This window comes from Oreochromis niloticus, unplaced genomic scaffold, assembly GCF_001858045.2.
Source record: "Oreochromis niloticus isolate F11D_XX unplaced genomic scaffold, O_niloticus_UMD_NMBU tig00003203_pilon, whole genome shotgun sequence".
Classification (NCBI taxonomy): Eukaryota; Metazoa; Chordata; class Actinopteri; order Cichliformes; family Cichlidae; genus Oreochromis; species Oreochromis niloticus.
This window is the reverse complement of record NW_020327809.1, coordinates 15,666-36,963: the sequence shown is the minus strand read 5'-3', so window position 1 is coordinate 36,963 and position 21,298 is coordinate 15,666. Positions and strand designations below refer to the sequence as shown.

The 21,298-nt window shown below is 47.1% G+C and overlaps 2 protein-coding genes across 3 annotated transcripts; both read right to left on the bottom strand.

Moving 5' to 3' along the window:
• Nucleotides 1–4,088: 4,088 nt before the first annotated feature.
• On the bottom strand, nucleotides 4,089–20,330 carry LOC109197798 (rho guanine nucleotide exchange factor 37-like). Of its 2 annotated transcripts, XM_025904671.1 has the most exons (4): nucleotides 19,313–20,330; nucleotides 18,952–19,121; nucleotides 17,320–17,554; nucleotides 4,089–4,657 (listed from the first exon to the last, which is right to left on the bottom strand). In XM_025904671.1, the coding sequence occupies exons 1-3, from the start codon at nucleotides 19,431–19,433 to the stop codon at nucleotides 17,339–17,341; spliced, it is 507 nt and encodes a 168-aa protein (XP_025760456.1). In that variant the 5' UTR covers nucleotides 19,434–20,330; the 3' UTR covers nucleotides 4,089–4,657; nucleotides 17,320–17,338. The 2 variants fall into 2 exon arrangements, with proteins under 2 accessions (XP_025760456.1, XP_025760455.1); XM_025904670.1 differs by lacking the exon at nucleotides 4,089–4,657 and having other exon boundaries at nucleotides 16,575–17,554; nucleotides 19,313–19,893.
• Nucleotides 4,595–7,595, bottom strand: LOC112845113 (rho guanine nucleotide exchange factor 37-like). The gene is made up of 3 exons (XM_025904669.1): nucleotides 6,637–7,595; nucleotides 6,276–6,445; nucleotides 4,595–4,885 (listed from the first exon to the last, which is right to left on the bottom strand). The coding sequence occupies exons 1-3, from the start codon at nucleotides 6,755–6,757 to the stop codon at nucleotides 4,595–4,597; spliced, it is 582 nt and encodes a 193-aa protein (XP_025760454.1). The 5' UTR covers nucleotides 6,758–7,595.
• Nucleotides 20,331–21,298: the final 968 nt, after the last annotated feature.

Genomic DNA, 21,298 nt, shown 5'->3' with positions numbered 1-21,298 from the left:
ATTAGACATGTGTGGTATCAGACATGGCCTAAGTGAAAAAAACAAAACAAAACAAAAAACACAAAATCTGACTTAAGAGTCACTAACTTTTTCATTTCCCCACATCATATTTACTGTTGCCCGCAAGTGCCACAATTCTGAAAGTCTGGTGCCAACCAACATAGATCCACCTGTAAATACACAGAAAGTCCCCCTTTTTATTAGCAGCTGCACAGCCCATTAAACCCTTCCTAAACACTTCATAGCAATGTTTATCACTGAAATGTGAATTCTTCCCCAGGTCTGTGCTTCTTTCACTTATTTTTCATTTCACAGACCAATCATTTCATTTAGCCTTCTCCTTTTTTCCTCCAAAGAACGTTGTAACATGTCATCATGTATTCACAAAACAAGTTGTTCTCAGTAATCAGAGTATATCTGGATGCAAGCTTCACCCATACATCACAAACAGGAAACTCAACCCTCTGAACTCTTATTCACTGTTTTATAATCCAGTCATCTTCCCTGATCTAGTAACAATCAACAATTGCAATCAGCTCAATAACCCACTAAGCTGTCAGGACAACAGAGATGCATGTTCAAAATATCATCACAAAGAGAATTTCCTTCATACAGTAAATGTCTTCCTTTTATATTTTATTTTCCCTTGCTGTAAGAGCTCTGTAACAACACAATTTCTCATCCGTGGATAATAAAGGTTTACTCAATACCCTAGGATTAGTTATAGCCAATGTTCCCTCTAAGCTGCGCACGTGCGCGATTGCGCACTGCTGGCACGGTCTCTGTGCACAGAAAAATCTGTGTTGCGCACAAAAAAAGATCTAACCTGAATTGAAATTAAAATTATACTTTAACAATTCTGTTTTGCAGTGTACAGTGAGTGACTGGCTGCTCCCATATGGGATCAGAACGATGCCACCAGTGGCGGTCCTAGCCTGTTTGGTGCCCTGGGCTCCCTCTGGCGCCCCCCCTCCGCCGACACACACACACATAAACATATAAGGATTGTACATTAACGGAACCATACTGAATTTCACCAGAGAAACATACACACACACACACACACACATGAAGAGAGAGTATGCATAGTATGCAAACGGCTACTGGTCAAAGACTGTCAGACTGCGGCGGTCAGAGACGGCGGCGATCAGAGACTGTCAGACTGCGGCGGTCAAAGACGGCGACGGTTAGAGATGGCGGCGGACAGAGACTGTCGAAGACGTGGCGGTCAGAGACGGCGACGGACACAGACGGCGGCCGAAGACGGTGGCAGAGATGGCGGCGGACAGAGACTGTCAAAGACGGCGGCGGTCAGAGACTGTAAGACTGCGGCGGTCAGAGACGGCGGCGGTCAGAGACGGCAGCGTCAGCGTGCAGGACAGGACAAAATTTGAATTTCAGTGCTTTGTGATTTGTCTCCCTCTCTCTCTCTCTCTCTCTCTGTGTCACACAATCACACACACACAGACACACAGACAGACACACAGACACCAGACACACAGACACAGACACACAGACAGACACACAGACACACACACAGACACCAGACACACAGACAGACACACAGACACACAGACAGACACACAGACACACACACAGACACACACACAGACACACACACACACACAGACACACACACAGACACAGACCACAGACACACACACGCACAGACACACTAAGTTGGCCTGCAGGGCAAATTTGAATTTCAGTGCTCTGTGTTTGTCTCCCTCCGGTGGCCCACTGCAGGCATGACGAGGTTTAAAGGATAGGATTTAGGGGTAATAGCAAGTAGTCGACCGAATAAAATTGGAATAGCTGATCGGCTTTTCTCCCACAGATGTCATGCATACAATTGCACGCGCCATGAAACAACGGGTTACTCACCATTCTTTCTGCTTTTGGTCGACATCCACGAATGCCCGTAGACCTCCTGTTCAAGTTGGTTACTGATGAGAACCACAAACTGCAAGAGGTTATGCTGAAAATGGAAAGAACGAATGACTGAAGCTTACAGGATTGCATCTGAAAACAGCCAAAGTCAAGTGATCTGGGAAGAAACTATGACCGGCACTTGAAAGAGTGTACTCCAACCTGTGACAGAGTACTAGTTCGGAACCTGACTGAGAGGGGTGGTCCTGGCAAGTAAGGTCCTACTGGGGAACACCATTTATGTGGTGAAGGAACAGATCAATGACAGCCCAGTCTACAGAGTGCCTCAGAGGCAAATGGGAAAGAGTGCGTGTTCTGCATCGCAATCTATTGCATCTTGTCAATGAGCTTCCTGTGGACTTGCCTGCTGTAAATGAGGGGGACAGGTCATCTGCTGTCAAGAAAAAGAAACCAAAACCAGCTCAAAGAGAGACAGAGTTTCAACCTCACTCTGACACAAGCTCTGTGATGATGAGAGTTCAATGTATTATGAGTTGAGGTATGATTTGAGGAGTGGGAACAAGAGGGTGCTCTACATACCTCTAACCATACTGTTGGACCCTCAAGGGAACAGCTGAGTTCAGCAGAGTGTCACTGTGGACACCTCAGCCGACAGAAGCAACATATTGGGGACGAACAGCAAAGATGATTGAGGGAACAGGAATGGAACAAGATGGTGGACACCAAGCACTGAACTTGACAATGACAAGGAGAGGAGGAACATGAGATGGTACGGGAATCAGGAGTCACTGAAGTGCCTTTCACAGTCAACGGAGGAGAAGTTGGGCTGCCGCTTTCAGAAAGGGCACGGCATACACCCAATGTGACCCCGCCGACAAATGAATCAGTTCTAAGAAGGTCTACTAGAGAACGACGACCTGCTACACATTTCACATATGAACCCTTGGCCAACCCTCTCTCCGGTTGCATCCATCAGTCAGTTGTGCTGAAGTGCACGAGTCACCAAACACAACACACTACACCATGCACCATATCCCCTGTTACCTTACTTCCCCTAGTGCCATATCGCATTCCAACATCTCACTGTGCACACCTTCCCTGTATATTATAACTGTGTACACAAGGAATGTGGATATGTGGGAAGGGTGTGATTTGAATGTTGAATAATGAGTATAATGAGTTTATAGGGTAAAGGTTAAATGTCAGGAGCCATTTTCTTTTTGTTGGGAGTGTGTGACGCCCACAAGTGTATGGTCACAATTATAATTTTTTGTGGATTGTTTTGATGTAAAAGACCTGATTTATGGTGTATGGCACTTATCATTTAGAGTTATGGACAATGTAAAAACAGCATGCGAGGAGATGCTGACCTGGTTTCTGATCAGACAGAAAAAGCCAGAAATGTTCCCTCTTGTTTCCGTGTGTGTATGGGTTCAAATATCTACTTCCTCCACATAAGGAACGCTGCAGCTTCATCTGCACGTCTGTGGGATTAAAACTTCCCAAAATAACTGAGGAATGAACCGCTCCCCTCATCCTAAACCGGGCTCTGAGGAGGGAAATCAGGTAAATGTTCTCAGGCTGAGTTCAGTCTATCTGACTAACCTGAGGACATCTGTATTTAGGAGAGAAGCATCCTCCTCCTCCTCCTCCTCCTCCTCCTGACGTTCAGCCTGATGGGAACAGCTGAGCAGCTCTGACTCCCGGCCTCCCTCCCTCTGCTCCACCCTCACAGCAGCTGAGGCTGCTCAGCCCCACAGAGGAGGCCAGGAGAGAGTCTGTGGTGCTCAAACGTTCAAGCTGCTGTTATCTGCAAAACTACTGGAGCTCAGCTTCCTGTCTATGACCTGAGAGCCAATCAGGAGGCTCAGAGATGCTTCAAATGATTCTGACCCAAAAGTGCGGAATCAAGAAATGCTGCTGCAGCTTTAGTCCGGCCGAGCAAACGCCACAGACGTGACCCGCACTCCCTGAGCCGTATCCATAGCAACAAGCATCGTCAGGTGAAGGTGAATGCAGGAGGAGGTTATTCTGTCCTGACCCATTTCACTCCTACGTAAAACTCTGGATTCAAAGCACAACGAAATTTAAATCCGCTCATAGGCAAAGCAGAAACTGCCGCTGTCCTCGCCCCTCTCCAGCTCCTCCTCCTCCTGCTGAGTCTTGTTCTTCCTCGGCCTCGGAGACGTGTCACATTCACATCACATTACTCAGTCTGAGATGATGAGAGTGCCGTGTACCCGTCAGCTCTGCTGCAGGTGAAGAGGGTTCACACACACACACACACACACACACGTTACAGTTAGCTTGAGAGAGCTCACACCCTGCATGTATGCAGCATCACTCTGAGGTTCATGGGAAATGAGCGCTTCACCGTACAGCAGCCATGAAAATCGTCCTTCATCTTAAAAACAGCTTTGTGTCATCGCCGCACACCGAACGTCGTCCAAACGTTCAGGCTGTTTGAGGTGACACGCCGTCAGAGCTACATGGCGTTACAGACGCCATCTTTGAAGAGCGTTCTTGGATGATTCTTGGAGATCACTGCAGACCAGTAAACCTTCATTATTAAAGCTAAAGTCAGTAAACTTCATTTGCTGCTCCTGAAGCTTCGCTCCTGTGTACGCTGCACAGGAAGCGGAAGCAGGAAACGTCACAGGAGAAACTTTACACTTCCAGTCGTAAACAGGATAAAGTGGCAGGATTAACACTGAGACTGTAAACAGCTGATCCCGGGAGGCTCTTCCATCCATCCTCTCATCGACACCAGCTGCAGTTTCCACCCCCTAAAGCCAGGGTTCGGGGGCAGCCCCGCTCCCACGGGCATGATTGCCAGGTAGTTGGAGGGCACGTAGCCTCTCTGACCTCTGACCTCCACCAGGCTCCACTCGGGGCTCCCTCGTTTGTCGTGAGGCTCCAGGACACGAACGGGTTCTCCGGCCCAGAAGGAAACTTCGTGTTTGGATCTGGCCGTGAAGTCGTAGGCGCCCACAACCTGGAAACATTAAAAAAAGCAGCATTTAACGGTCTCCGCCTCCACACCGTCCTGGCTGTCAGGAGGACCAAACATCATCAGCGTTACAGAGTCAATCTGTGATTAAGCTCCACTCAGTCGCTCCTTTCATACCTGCAGACTGCACACAGGAAACAGAGGCAGGAAGCGACAGCGTCTTCCCTGACGGCGTTTAAATGGTCAGAACGACACTGCGAGTCGCAGATGTTTCCAGCTGCAGAGGCTGATATAGCAGCATTACACACATCAGTGTGTCATCAGCCCACACACACACACACACACACACACACTCTCGGCTGTAAACACCAGCGTGGGGTCGTTACTACCACCCGACCCGGCTTTTTCTAACGAACCGTGCTCAACAGCAGCGGCGCTGCGACTGTAACATCAACGACCACGACAGCGTCTGCAGACGACACGCCTTCACTTCAGCACGAGGACGAGGAGAGATGCTGAGGAGACTTCTGCTGCACACACTGCAGCTCGACGCTTATTTTGCACTGAATTACGCTCAGAGAAGTGCGACGCATCAACACGAAGACAAGAAGAAGTACTCCGAGCACACGTCGTCACGTGTAAGACGAGGGTAGCACAGAACACATCTTCTTCCACCGTTTAAGAAACAATCAGCTGATGATGGTATAAAACCGTAGGTTTGAGAGACAGAAGGACAGCGTGTGAGGACAGGTGGACACAGGCCTGCTGCTGGAGACGTGTGCATGCACTGGCACAAAGCAGATCTTTCCATGAACGCCTCACAGAATACCCACGGGCTGTGGGTGGAACAGGATTGCATCTGTCATTCTTACTGATCACTACAAACGTGTGCAAACACTGAATGAAAACGTGAAGCTTCCTTGGATGCTGTGTTGGAGCATCAGCAGCGTGTCGTAGGAGCCCACAGCGTGTGACCGAGTCAGATCCACGTGAAGGCTGTTACTGGGTGGGCCAAACACTGTAAACACTGACAGCTGCCTGTCTTTAAATCACCTGCTCAGGTAGAGCCGCTCTGTGTCACATTACTGTTACGCTCCATCAAGCAGCGTATCAACGCCTACGAGGATGTGACAGCGTCGCATTTGCTGTGCACAACAACAAATTCAGTCTTACTGTCGTGACCAGAGCCGTCCTCTGTGCCGCTGCATGCTGGGACGGCCAGTAACAGGTGGAGCTGGACGCTGTCAAGGTGGAGAGGAGGATGTTGTCCAAGATAAGGACATGTTATTTAATTAGTTCAGTCTGTTCTTATTATCTCGGGGCGACTTATTAAAGTATTCTGACTGCAGCTGGATGATCACCCTGCAGTCCTGCGCTGGTGGACAGCACGCGGCCTCCGTCTCCTGGACAGTCCAGTGCAGAGGAATTCAATTGCCTGGAAGCAGGGCTGACTCATGGGCAGTGGGGCATTGCCTGCCGGGCTGTAGGAGTGTCTTCTGTGTGCGGTCACGTCTTCTGCCAGGCTCGGGTGTGGTGAGGGGGGCGGGTCGTCTGTTGGCTGGTGATAGCGAATGAGTTTCGAGGCAGCAGCGTAGCCTCGCTTCCCTGCGTGAAGACGTAAATATAGTTTAACATTTATTTGTTCACAGTGTCAGACCAACCCGGTGTGCCCTCACAGAGCGATCCCATTGGCTGCTCGTCTGTTTCAGTTGTAATAACAGCGGCTTGCCAGCAGATGGCGCCACAGTTCTTCCTCTCAGGTTTTAGTGCAAACGTCATAAAACCTGAAGTCTCACCTCCTGCATCGACCAGCCACCTCCTTCTGTCTCCACGGCTGTCGGCCTCGCTGATCACCGCCACCAGCTCGCCCTTAGTCAAGTTCAGGTCCAGGTCCCAGGTGCCCACGACCGTGCTCATCACCTGGAAGATCTTTCCAGAGCCGTGCTTATCCGTTAGCTGCTTCAGACGCGAGCAGACGTCAGATCTCAGAGAGGGCCCGGGCTGCTGAATTACTCAGACATGTTCAAATTTACCTGGAAGGTGTTCAGAAATGAAAACAATGACTCAGAAGGAGACACTTCTGGTTCTGCAGCTGCAAAGTTGCAGAACCAGAAGTGGCACATTCACAGCGTCCTCGTCTCTGACTCGTTATCGCCCGCGAATGACATATGATGATGATTCGCCACATTCTTCAGCCAGAACCTTGTATTGTAACCTCCAGCTAAATGTGACGTGACTGGAACATCAGATCTTTACTGGGACCAGCAGCTGAACCAGTTCACACGAAACACGCGGCAGAACAGGAAATACAGGTGGCGAACGATGCTCGAAGCTCACACAGCAAACTCCGCCCACCGAACACCGACAATCTCAGGAAACTGAAGCTCAGACTGGGAGCGTTGGTGTGACACCGTGGCGTCGGTGTGGTTAAATATTCGGAAAAGGATGTTTACTGGATGATAAAATCACTGTTATATTTTTTACTCTGACCTCTCAGCAGTAACCAATCAGCTCAAAGCAAACATGTCTGAGGTCAGCTGAGTGGTCCACTGTCACCCATAGTGCTCTGTAGCTTACAGTGTAAAGCGCCCTGAGGTGGTTTGCTGCTGTATAAATGAATGAAAGCCGATCTGAACACTAACCTGGGCATCCGGCGCGTTGAGCTTGTCCTCCAGCATTCGACATAAATGCTGCAGCCTCCTCGCGCCTTCCAGCACCGAAGACTCCCAGAATGCACCAGGAGAAAGGCTGCTGTGAGGGAGCTGCAGGGAGACACGTGAAGGATGAGCACAGATATCCAACGTGTTTTCGTGCATCAGCCTGTCTGTAAGGAAGCTGTGAAACAGCTGCTCCATGTCTGCTGCGAGATCTCTGTCAGGAGCAGCGTGTTCAACGTCCTGTCAGGAGGAGAGGGGAGTAGAGGCAAAAAGCAAAAAGCTGTAGCTATATTACTACTGTCGCTCTTACAAAAGAGGAAGAGGAAGAACTAAAAACTCTTCCATCGACCCTGTGGTCCCGAAATGCCACAGATGTCGGTCTAATTAAAAACCAAGAACCTGTTAAAGTGAAAACAATCTCATCTTTCAGACCTATTAAGCCACAATACCCCCTGAGCCCACAACAGCGAGAAGGTATTAGATCTGTAATAGCTGACATGTTGAAGGCAGGAATCTTAACCCAGAGCAAAACAACAACATGCAACACACCTATATTTCCAGTGAAAAAAGCAAACACAGGAAAGTATAGGTCGGTGCATGATCTTAGAGCTATTAATGAAATCACTGAAACAATTCCACCAGTTGTTGCAAATCCACACACTATTTTGAACCAGATAACACCAAAAGAACAATGGTTCTCAGTGATAGACCTATCTAATGCCTTTTTCTCAGTGCCTCTGCATCCAGACTCACAAGACCTGTTTGGATTCACATATGAGGGTCAGAAATACACCTACACACGCCTGCCACAAGGGTTTCAGAACAGCCCGACTCTGTATGCAGAAGCACTGGAAAAATCGATGTCAACATGTACCTACTGTATGTGGATGACATTTTGATAACAGGACACACACAGGAAGATTGTAAACAAAACACTCTTGCAGTGCTTAGACATCTAGCACAGGAGGGACACAAAGTGTCTATGACCAAATTACAACTGTGGAGCCCATCAGTTGTGTATTTGGGACATACACTGTCAGGGGAAGGAAAACAGCTGTTAAACAAAGGAAAGAAGCAATACAGAATGCACCACAGCCAGAAACAAAACAGCAGATGATGAGCTTTCTAGGGTTGTCTAATTTTTGTAGAGCATGGATTCCAGAGTTTGCATTATATGCACAGCCTTTACAAAATTTGATTTACGGAAAAAATCTAGCGTTAAAGGATAAAATAACTTGGACACCCGAAACTGTAAAAGCATTTGAACAGTTGAAAGCTATTTTACAAACAAATGTTGTTCTCGCTCTGCCTGATTATGACAAACCGTTTTATCTCAGTGTAGATGGAAATGCAGGTGTTGGGAAATCAGTTTTACCCCGGTTCTTTATTATTCCTCGGGCCTTCAGAGATGCACCGGACCCAGTAGTCATTTTTACAAGAACTTTATTCATCTTAATCTTTACTCATTCCTTATTCTTTATTTATCTTCATTTAAGCATGCACTTCTAGAAGGGAAGACGAGGCCGGTGTCCCTCTGAAACAATCTTCACCCCTTTGTTAGTTCCACCCAGCTTTATAGGAGCGACCCCATCATAAATCCCCATGTGTGCTGCAAACTCTGTGTCTGTGTCTATGTGAGTGCTCGTGAGTGAGTGTGCATGTGGATGTGTGAGTAACAGTTAAAACACTGTGGGTGTGTGTCTCTTCCTAGGGGCCATAAATACCATCTCCCCTCCAAACCACAGTTATCAAGTTACAAATGTTGAGACCCCCACACAGGTATCCTCTGGGGAATTTCCACTCAGCATTAACTCCTCTTTGTCTTACTTTCACAGTTCAACTGGGAGGGTCTCCTAAGATCTACTCCTAAGTTCATGACACAGTCAGGCCTTTATTTATATCCAGGGCAGTGTCAGTGTCTCTACCATAATTCTACATTCTATATTAACACATTTCTAAACTCTAAAGGAAACTAAACATTCCTACATGTCTAAACTCTAAAATAAGCTAAACATTCCTACACAGGCTACATGAAAGCAGACCCTGTAGCTGCAGCATTGCCAACTTGTGTGCAAGCCTGTGCAGCCGCAGCAGAGGCCGTTCAAAAATGTTCTGATATAGTGCTAGGACACAAGCTTATACTACGAGTGCCACACGCAGTAGCTTCTATACTCCTGCAAGGACAGTTGCCATTTGTAACACATGCTCGACAACTGTCCTATGTAGGCGTATTGTTATCCCAATCTAACATAGAAATTGTGCGTTGCGGTCAGTTGAACCCTGGCACTTTATTGCCGAGTGAACTTGACGGAAAGTCACACTGTTGCATAAACAAGTTAAATGAGGAAACGAAACCACGTGTTGATATTTATAGCATGCCACAAATAGATTATACAGACATCTTTGTAGATGGTTCTGCGTCTAAAGGTGTTGATGGGAAAAACAAAGTAGGATATGCAGTAACCACAGAGACTGAGGTGATAGAAGCAAAGCCACTATCATCTGCGCACTCCGCTCAGAGTGCAGAACTTATAGCAGTAATAAGAGCATGCGAGTTACATAAAGACAAAAGTATAAACATTCATACAGACAGTCAATATGTTTTCTCAGCAGTACATCATTTTGCTAAGATATGGAGCAACAGAGGAATGGTGACCTCAAGCGGAACGCCAGTACAACATGCTGAACTATTAAAGAAACTCTTATTAGCAGTACTATTGCCGAAACAACTAGCATTGTGTAAATGTGCAGCACATCAAAAGGATGACACACATATAACACGAGGAAACAATTTTGCAGACCAAACCGCTAAATTAGCAGCACAACAGAAGATGCATGCATTAGCTATGACAGAAATTAAAAACATACCACTTGAAGTATTAAAAAGTGAACAGAAAACCGCACACCAGACAGAACAGAAGCAATGGTTGAAACATGGAGCACAGTTAGACACAGATGATATAATGAAAATCGCAGCATTAGTGACACATGGCTCGACGCATCTGTCAACTGGAGGGATGATGTCTCTAGTACGCGATTAATTTTGAAAATTCAGCAAAAGAATTCATAAGAACGTGCATGATATGTCAAAAACATAACGCTCAAGGGAGCTTAAGACCAAAAAGAGGTCATTTCCCTACTCCGCCACATCCTTTTCACACCATTCACATGGATTTCATAGAACTGAATGAATGCCAAGGATCAAAATATGCATTGGTCATTGTTGATGTGTTCTCTAAATGGCCAGAAATATACCCAGTAAAGAAAGCGGAAAGTGTCTATGTAATCACTTCATTCCAACTTATGGCATCCCAAGTTTGATCCGATCAGATAATGGCACACACTTCGTGAATGAAGTCATAGAAAATGTATCACAAGTTCTAGGTAGAAAGAAATAACGGTACAATTAAACAAAGGTTAAGAAAAGTAATGGAAGACACTAAGAAACCGTGGCCAGAATGTTTATCCTTAGTGAAACTTTGGATGAGAATATCAAAGGGAAGTGGCCCTATGTCACCTTTTGAGATAATACACGGGAGACCCTTCCCTTTACCAATAACTAGTGAACCACTTTTGAAGTCTGCCAGAGAAATGACGATAGCCGACTGGATGGCCCAACTTTTTCAGAACAAGGAAATAGTATTGAACAATAAACTGCCAGACGATGTGTCTCCAATCTCTTGCAGGCTACAACCTGGTGACTGGATCCTGGTCCGAGAGCTGAACAGGAAGTCTTGGAGTGAGCCGAGGTGGAAAGGGCCGTACCAAGTCCTGATTGTGACCCCCACTGCTTGCAAGATAGCAGAGCGCCCATCGTGGATCCACCAAAGCCACTGTAAAAAAGTGAGTGACAGCCTGAACTAGAGACGCCGACGCCCCTACTCTCTGGTAATCTAATAGGTGAAGGAAGGGCTGATCGGGTATATCCCGCCCTTTTTCTTCTTGCCTTTAGTCTACTTATCAGAGGGGTCAGGTGCGCCAGGTCGACATGAAGAAGCTGTTCCTCGCCACACTTGCTCTTGTATGTGTATCATGTTTAAAGCACTAACAGGAAATTGCAGCGACAGAGACATGGTGTTTTTAAAGGCAGCTACACCGATTCTCATCTCTGACCACACCTTCAAAGTGACTGACGCAGTATGGGGTAGTGATGTGCCTGAAGAATTTAAACACTGGTCCACTGGAACCAAAGTACTTTTGGCCCTTTTCCCCTGGGTGGGAACAGCAAAGAACACATTACGCTTAGAAACATTAGACTATCGTTTCGGTTTGTTTTTGAATGCTTCTTGCAAAATAAATAAAGCGCAGAATGAAGAGATAGATGCACTCAGAATTTCAGTAATGCAACACAGGGTCGCCTTAGATATTCTTTTGGCGGAAAAAGGCGGGCTATGTGTTCCGTTTAACACCACTTGTTGTACTTACATTCCAGATAATGTACATTCTAGCAACATGACTGATGCACTTAAAAATGTTCAACAAGCACGGGTAGCAGATTGGACCGCTAGCAAACCAGACCGGATGGGCTGGCTGATGAGCGGATCCTGGAAGGCCCTGTTGATTAAAGGCCTGATATTTGTTGGAATGCTTTTATTATTGTTTCTTATTTTCATCACATGTATTATCCCATGTATCAGAGAAATGATCTCTAGGATGCTTAACCATTCGATTGCAGCATATGTAAATGTACCTCCGGAGGACGACGACGATGATGATGATGATAAAAGTGTGGATAAATACTGATCTGAACACACATAATGATGACTAGACTGAAAATGCAAAATGCAAGTGGTCATGTTCTGATAAAACCTGTGTGATTCATATACAGTTTAAATTTGCTAAAACAGGAGGGATATTGTTAAAGGAAACTTGCATTCTTCTATTACTGTCTGTACTCTCATAGTGTTTAGCTTCATTTAAACTTAGTGTGTGTGTATGACATGAGGACTATGATTGAAACCATAGGGAGGAAGCTGCACAAATGAAAGTAGAAATGTTCAAGGCCACGTATAGATATGGCCAACGAACTCACCGAACTCACGTATCTTCAGTCTCCATATCTTAAGTCTCCATATTGGGAGTTGTTTTTCATACTTTGTATGCTCCGCCTAAGAATATGATACAAGCTTTTGCCTATATAATAAAGAACACACAGATGCCTCGGCGCGGATCCTCCGTGACACGTCTTGTACACGTTGCTGTGTGGAGACTGTGTCGGGGCATCGCCCATGTACATGTAAAAAGCGCTGAGTCTGTGTTTCTTGCCTCCTGAGTTTTCTCTTAACATTCCTCTTCCTGTCATCTCCTCGTCCACACACATGCCTTCAAGACGCAGCTTACAATTGGAGAGCAAGACATCATCGGTTGCCACAAACAATGCAGTGTCTTTCTGCCTCTGTCATTCTCTTTGGTTTGTTTGAGTGTTTGGTTTTTAAAAGCACAGCAAGTGTCTCTCTCTCTCTCTCTGTGTCACACACAGACACACACACAGACACACAGACACACACACAGACACACAGACACACACACGCACAGACACACTAAGTTGGCCTGCAGGGCAAAATTTGAATTTCAGTGCTCTGTGTTTTGTCTCCCTCCGGTGGCCCACTGCAGGCATGACGAGGTTTAAAGGATAGGATAGGTTTAGGGGGTAATAGCAAGTAGTCGACCGAATAAAATTGGAATAAGCTGATCGGCTTTTCTCCCACAGATGGTTCATGCATACAATTGCACGCGCCATGAAACAACGGGTTACTCACCATTCTTTCTGCTTTTTGGTCGACATCCACGAATGCCCGTAGACCTCCTGTTCAAGTTGGTTACTGATGGAGAACCACAAACTGCAAGAGGTTATGCTGAGAAATGGAAAGAACGAATGACTGAAGCTTACAGGATTGCATCTGAAAACAGCCAAAAGTCAAGTGATCGTGGGAAGAAACACTATGACCGGCACTTGAAAGGAGTGGTACTCCAACCTGGTGACAGAGTACTAGTTCGGAACCTGACTGAGAGGGGTGGTCCTGGCAAGTTAAGGTCCTACTGGGAGAACACCATTTATGTGGTGAAGGAACAGATCAATGACAGCCCAGTCTACAGAGTGGCCTCAGAGGCAAATGGGAAAAGAGTGCGTGTTCTGCATCGCAATCTATTGCATCTTGTCAATGAGCTTCCTGTGGACTTGCCTGCTGTAAATGAGGGGGACAGGTCATCTGCTGTCAAGAAAAAGAAACCAAAACCAGCTCAAAGAGAGACAGAGTTTCAACCTCACTCTGACACAAGCTCTGATGATGATGAGAGTTCAATGTATTATGAGTTGAGGTATGATTTGAGGAGTGGGAACAAAGAGGGTGCTCTACATACCTCTAACCATACTGTTGGACCCTCAAGGGGAACAGCTGAGTTCAGCAGAGTTGTCAACTGTGGAGCACCTCAGCCGACAGAAGCAACAGTATTGGGGGAACGAACAGCAAGAGATGAATTGAGGGAAACAGGAATGGAACAAGATGGTGGACACCAAAGCACTGAACTTGACAATGACAAGGGAGAGGAGGAACATGAGATGGTACGGGAATCAGGAGTCACTGAAGTGCCTTTCACAGTCAACGGAGGAGAAGTTGGGCTGCCGCTTTCAGAAAGGGCACGGCATACACCCAATGTGACCCCGCCGACAAATGAATCAGTTCTAAGAAGGTCTACTAGAGAACGACGACCTGCTACACATTTCACATATGACACCCTTGGCCAACCCTCTCTCCGGTTGCATCCATCAGTCAGTTGTGCTGAAGTGCACGAGTCACCAAACACAACACACTACACCATGCCACCATATCCCCTGTTACCTTACTTCCCCCTAGTGCCATATCGCATTCCAACATCTCACTGTGCACACCTTCCCTGTATATTATAACTGTTAGTACACAAGGAATGTGGATATGTGGGAAGGGGATGTGATTTGAATTGTTTGAATAATGAGTATAATGAGTTTTATAGGGTAAAAGGTTAAATGTCAGGAGCCATTTTCTTTTTTGTTGGGGAGTGTGTGACGCCCACAAGTGTATAGTCACAATTATAATTTTTTTGTGGATTGTTTTTGATGTAAAAGACCTGATTTTATGGTGGTATGGCACTTATCATTTAGAGTTATGGACAATGTAAAAACAGCATGCGAGGAAGATGCTGACCTGGTTTCTGATCAGACAGAAAAAGCCAGAAATGTTCCCTCTGTGGTTTCCGTGTGTGTATGGGTTCAAATATCTACTTCCTCCACATAAGGAACGCTGCAGCTTCATCTGCACGTCTGTGGGATTAAAACTTCCCAAAATAACTGAGGAATGAACCGCTCCCCTCATCCTAAACCGGGCTCTGAGGAGGGGAAATCAGGTAAATGTTCTCAGGCTGAGGTTTCAGTCTATCTGACTAACCTGAGGACATCTGGTATTTTAGGAGAGAAGCATCCTCCTCCTCCTCCTCCTCCTCCTGACGTTCAGCCTGATGGGAACAGCTGAGCAGCTCTGACTCCCGGCCTCCCTCCCTCTGCTCCACCCTCACAGCAGCTGAGGCTGCTCAGCCCCACAGGAGGAGGCCAGGAGAGAGTCTGTGGTGCTCAAACGTTCAAGCTGCTGTTATCTGCAAAACTACTGGAGCTCAGCTTCCTGTCTATGACCTGAGAGCCAATCAGGAGGCTCAGAGATGCTTTCAAATGATTCTGACTAGGGATGCAACGATACCAATTTTTTCAAACCGATCCGATACCGATACTTGGATCTGAGTACTTGCCGATACCGAGTACAAAAACCGATACTTCTACCACACACAAGTTAAACTTAACCAGTAGTAAAGAAACGACCCCACACAACTCTTTAACACAAACGAAACGTTTACTGAACGTAAGGGCAGAGACAAATACTGTACAACACATCCCTTTTTTAAACTCAAATGATATTCCAATTCCTTAACCAAATGAAATACACTGTATAAATGACATAATTCCCTTTCAAATTATATTAAACAACCCAACTTATGTTATCACCTTTTGGTAAGTGACTCACTAATATACACTCCAAAACACGTTATATAAATCCACTAAACATACAATATTCACACATGGGCCCCACACACACTCACATTCACACTTGTTGCAGGCCTGTTTGTTGCTCACGCCGGACGATGGAGAAAAATCCTCTTCTCCCCAGTAAGAGCACAAAAGTCTGACTTACAGTTCAGCTGATCGGTAGGTCGCCGTTCACCAGTCCCACACTAAATCCACTCCCTGCGGACCCGATGCTGTCTCTGCTACAGCGCGTTAGCGAGTCACTGTCCAGCTCTCCGACAGTCCATAGCGGCTGCCTCCGAGGCGCAGCCAAGCAGTCCGGGCTAGCCTGTAGCCTCGGCGGTCGTAGCTGGAAACACAGCACGGTGGTGCGACCATTGAAACAAAAAGTCACTTCACCCACACTCTGTTGTGAAGCTCTCACACGGTCAGCTTTCTAGCCACACACTCTTTTGTGCTGGTTAACCTCAGTAAAACTAGCCGAGTCTCTCACTTTGGTTCAGCTAACCTCGTGCATCTCCCCATGCAAGGTCCCGTTTTATGCTACCTTCACAGGCCTCCAGAAAATTAGAACTCTGAAAAATATTTTAACTCCCTTCAGAGTTACATACCATAAAATAATACTTTTACGATTAACGTAACAGTTTGATTGCTCTAATTACCTGTATTTACCTTGCGACATATTACAGGGCAAATTATATTCAGGGTAGAGTTACATCACATAACATCAACTGTGAACACCTTATGTTACCGTGGCGTTTAAGTCCATGGGAATTATGAGTATCGGTTCATGGTATCGGTTAACTTTTACGAGTACGAGTACGCACACATTTTACAGTATCGGCACCGATACCCGATACCAGTATCGGTATCGGTGCATCCCTAATTCTGACCCAAAAGTGCGGGAATCAAGAAATGCTGCTGCAGCTTTAGTCCGGCCGAGCAAACGCCACAGACGTGACCCGCACTCCCTGAGCCGTATCCATAGCAACAAGCATCGTCAGGTGAAGGTGAATGCAGGAGGAGGTTATTCTGTCCTGACCCATTTCACTCCTACGTAAAACTCTGGATTCAAAGCACAACGAAATTTAAATCCGCTCATAGGCAAAGCAGAAACTGCCGCTGTCCTTCGCCCCTCTCCCAGCTCCTCCTCCTCCTGCTGAGTCTTGTTCTTCCTCGGCCTCGGAGACGTGTCACATTTACATCACATTACTCAGTCTGAGATGATGAGAGTGCCGTGTACCCGTCAGCTCTGCTGCAGGTGAAGAGGGTTCACACACACACACACACACACACACACGTTACAGTTAGCTTGAGAGAGCTCACACCCTGCATGTATGCAGCATCACTCTGAGGTTCATGGGAAATGAGCGCTTCACCGTACAGCAGCCATGAAAATCGTCCTTCATCTTAAAAACAGCTTTGTGTCATCGCCGCACACCGAACGTCGTCCAAACGTTCAGGCTGTTTGAGGTGACACGCCGTCAGAGCTACATGGCGTTACAGACGCCATCTTTGAAGAGCGTTCTTGGATGATTCTTGGAGATCACTGCAGACCAGTAAACCTTCATTATTAAAGCTAAAGTCAGTAAACTTCATTTGCTGCTCCTGAAGCTTCGCTCCTGTGTACGCTGCACAGGAAGCGGAAGCAGGAAACGTCACAGGAGAAACTTTACACTTCCAGTCGTAAACAGGATAAAGTGGCAGGATTAACACTGAGACTGTAAACAGCTGATCCCGGGAGGCTCTTCCATCCATCCTCTCATCGACACCAGCTGCAGTTTCCACCCCCTAAAGGAAGAAGCCAGGGTTCGGGGGCAGCCCCGCTCCCACGGGCATGATTGCCAGGTAGTTGGAGGGCACGTAGCCTCTCTGACCTCTGACCTCCACCAGGCTCCACTCGGGGCTCCCTCGTTTGTCGTGAGGCTCCAGGACACGAACGGGTTCTCCGGCCCGGAAGGAAACTTCGTGTTTGGATCTGGCCGTGAAGTCGTAGGCACCCACAACCTGGAAACATTAAAAAAAAAGCAGCATTTAACGGTCTCCGCCTCCACACCGTCCTGGCTGTCAGGAGGACCAAACATCATCAGCGTTACAGAGTCAATCTGTGATTAAGCTCCACTCAGTCGCTCCTTTCATACCTGCAGACTGCACACAGGAAACAGAGGCAGGAAGCGACAGCGTCTTCCCTGACGGCGTTTAAATGGTCAGAACGACACTGCGAGTCGCAGATGTTTCCAGCTGCAGAGGCTGATATAGCAGCATTACACACATCAGTGTGTCATCAGCCCACACACACACACACACACACACACACACACTCTCGGCTGTAAACACCAGCGTGGGGTCGTTACTACCACCCGACCCGGCTTTTTCTAACGAACCGTGCTCAACAGCAGCGGCGCTGCGACTGTAACATCAACGACCACGACAGCGTCTGCAGACGACACGCCTTCACTTCAGCACGAGGACGAGGAGAGATGCTGAGGAGACTTCTGCTGCACACACTGCAGCTCGACGCTTATTTTGCACTGAATTACGCTCAGAGAAGTGCGACGCATCAACACGAAGACAAGAAGAAGTACTCCGAGCACACGTCGTCACGTGTAAGACGAGGGTAGCACAGAACACATCTTCTTCCACCGTTTAAGAAACAATCAGCTGATGATGGTATAAAAACCGTAGGTTTGAGAGACAGAAGGACAGCGTGTGAGGACAGGTGGACACAGGCCTGCTGCTGGAGACGTGTGCATGCACTGGCACAAAGCAGATCTTTCCATGAACGCCTCACAGAATACCCACGGGCTGTGGGTGGAACAGGATTGCATCTGTCATTCTTACTGATCACTACAAACGTGTGCAAACACTGAATGAAAACGTGAAGCTTCCTTGGATGCTGTGTTGGAGCATCAGCAGCGTGTCGTAGGAGCCCACAGCGTGTGACAGAGTCAGATCCACGTGAAGGCTGTTACTGGGTGGGCCAAACACTGTAAACACTGACAGCTGCCTGTCTTTAAATCACCTGCTCAGGTAGAGCCGCTCTGTGTCACATTACTGTTACGCTCCATCAAGCAGCGTATCAACGCCTACGAGGATGTGACAGCGTCGCATTTGCTGTGCACAACAACAAATTCAGTCTTACTGTCGTGACCAGAGCCGTCCTCTGTGCCGCTGCATGCTGGGACGGCCAGTAACAGGTGGAGCTGGACGCTGTCAAGGTGGAGAGGAGGATGTTGTCCAAGATAAGGACATGTTATTTAATTAGTTCAGTCTGTTCTTATTATCTCGGGGCGACTTATTAAAGTATTCTGACTGCAGCTGGATGATCACCCTGCAGTCCTGCGCTGGTGGACAGCACGCGGCCTCCGTCTCCTGGACAGTCCAGTGCAGAGGAATTCAATTACCTGGAAGCAGGGCTGACTCATGGGCAGTGGGGCATTGCCTGCCGGGCTGTAGGAGTGTCTTCTGCGTGCGGTCACGTCTTCTGCCAGGCTCGGGTGTGGTGAGGGGGGCGGGTCGTCTGTTGGCTGGTGATAGCGAATGAGTTTCGAGGCAGCAGCGTAGCCTCGCTTCCCTGCGTGAAGACGTAAATATAGTTTAACATTTATTTGTTCACAGTGTCAGACCAACCCGGTGTGCCCTCACAGAGCGATCCCATTGGCTGCTCGTCTGTTTCAGTTGTAATAACAGCGGCTTGCCAGCAGATGGCGCCACAGTTCTTCCTCTCAGGTTTTAGTGCAAACGTCATAAAACCTGAAGTCTCACCTCCTGCATCGACCAGCCACCTCCTTCTGTCTCCACGGCTGTCGGCCTCGCTGATCACCGCCACCAGCTCGCCCTTAGTCAAGTTCAGGTCCAGGTCCCAGGTGCCCACGACCGTGCTCATCACCTGGAAGATCTTTCCAGAGCCGTGCTTATCCGTTAGCTGCTTCAGACGCGAGCAGACGTCAGATCTCAGAGAGGGCCCGGGCTGCTGAATTACTCAGACATGTTCAAATTTACCTGGAAGGTGTTCAGAAATGAAAACAATGACTCAGAAGGAGACACTTCTGGTTCTGCAGCTGCAAAGTTGCAGAACCAGAAGTGGCACATTCACAGCGTCCTCGTCTCTGACTCGTTATCGCCCGCGAATGACATATGATGATGATTCGCCACATTCTTCAGCCAGAACCTTGTATTGTAACCTCCAGCTAAATGTGACGTGACTGGAACATCAGATCTTTACTGGGACCAGCAGCTGAACCAGTTCACACGAAACACGCGGCAGAACAGGAAATACAGGTGGCGAACGATGCTCGAAGCTCACACAGCAAACTCCGCCCACCGAACACCGACAATCTCAGGAAACTGAAGCTCAGACTGGGAGCGTTGGTGTGACACCGTGGCGTCGGTGTGGTTAAATATTCGGAAAAGGATGTTTACTGGATGATAAAATCACTGTTATATTTTTTACTCTGACCTCTCAGCAGTAACCAATCAGCTCAAAGCAAACATGTCTGAGGTCAGCTGAGTGGTCCACTGTCACCCATAGTGCTCTGTAGCTTACAGTGTAAAGCGCCCTGGACCGAGCCTGGCAGAAGACGTGACCGCACGCAGAAGACACTCCTACAGCCCGGCAGGCAATGCCCCACTGCCCATGAGTCAGCCCTGCTTCCAGGTAATTGAATTCCTCTGCACTGGACTGTCCAGGAGACGGAGGCCGCGTGCTGTCCACCAGCGCAGGACTGCAGGGTGATCATCCAGCTGCAGTCAGAATACTTTAATAAGTCGCCCCGAGATAATAAGAACAGACTGAACTAATTAAATAACATGTCCTTATGGATCGTCACCTTGGACCGTTTATTTCGTGATGGTCATGCGGACCCTCTGTGAGTATGCGGGGTTTCTTTTTTGTTTGGGAAAGTGGGATGAGGGGGAAGAGGGTTATGTTTTTTGTGTTGTCGGTATGTTGTACTTCTTAATGTTATACAAGGGCAATTTATGTGTACACTGCTATTTATTATTTCTGGAGTGAATCCTAACTCATCATCGCTAAGTGGTGGCATTAGATTTGTGAGTTGGAATGTGCGAGGACTTGGACATGTGCACAAACGAGCTAAGGTTTTTTCTCACTTAAAATCGCTAGCTGCTGATGTTGTGTATCTTCAGGAAACCCATATGAAACCGACTAAAGAGAGGTTGCTCAGGTGCTCCTGGGCTAATCAGATTTTTCAGTCGACATTCTCTAGTAAAGCTCGTGGAGTGGCTATATTGATCCGTAGAACAGTTCCATTTAGACATGAGTCCACGGTTAGTGATCCGAATGGTCGATTTATCCTGGTGACGGGCCATATTCATGCAACCCACGTTACTTTATTGAATTTATATGGTCCTAATTTTGATAGCCCAACTTTCTTTCGACAAATATTTAATTTATTATCTAGTTTCGCTGATACTCATGTAATTTTAGGAGGCGATTTTAATTGTGTACTTGATAAACACTTGGATAGATCCACTCAAAGCTCCCAGTTGTTTAACGCTTCGACTGTTCTGAATAATATGTTGAGCCCGTTGATGTTTGGAGACTGTGTAACCCTACTGGTAGAGATTACTCTTATTTTTCACAAGTGCACAAATCGTACTCCAGAATAGATTATTTTTGCTTGACTCTAAATTGATGTCTAAAGTTGTATGCTCAACTTATCATAATATTTTGATCTCGGATCACTCTCCAACCTCTTTAGTCCTGGACTTCTGTGGTACGAAACAACA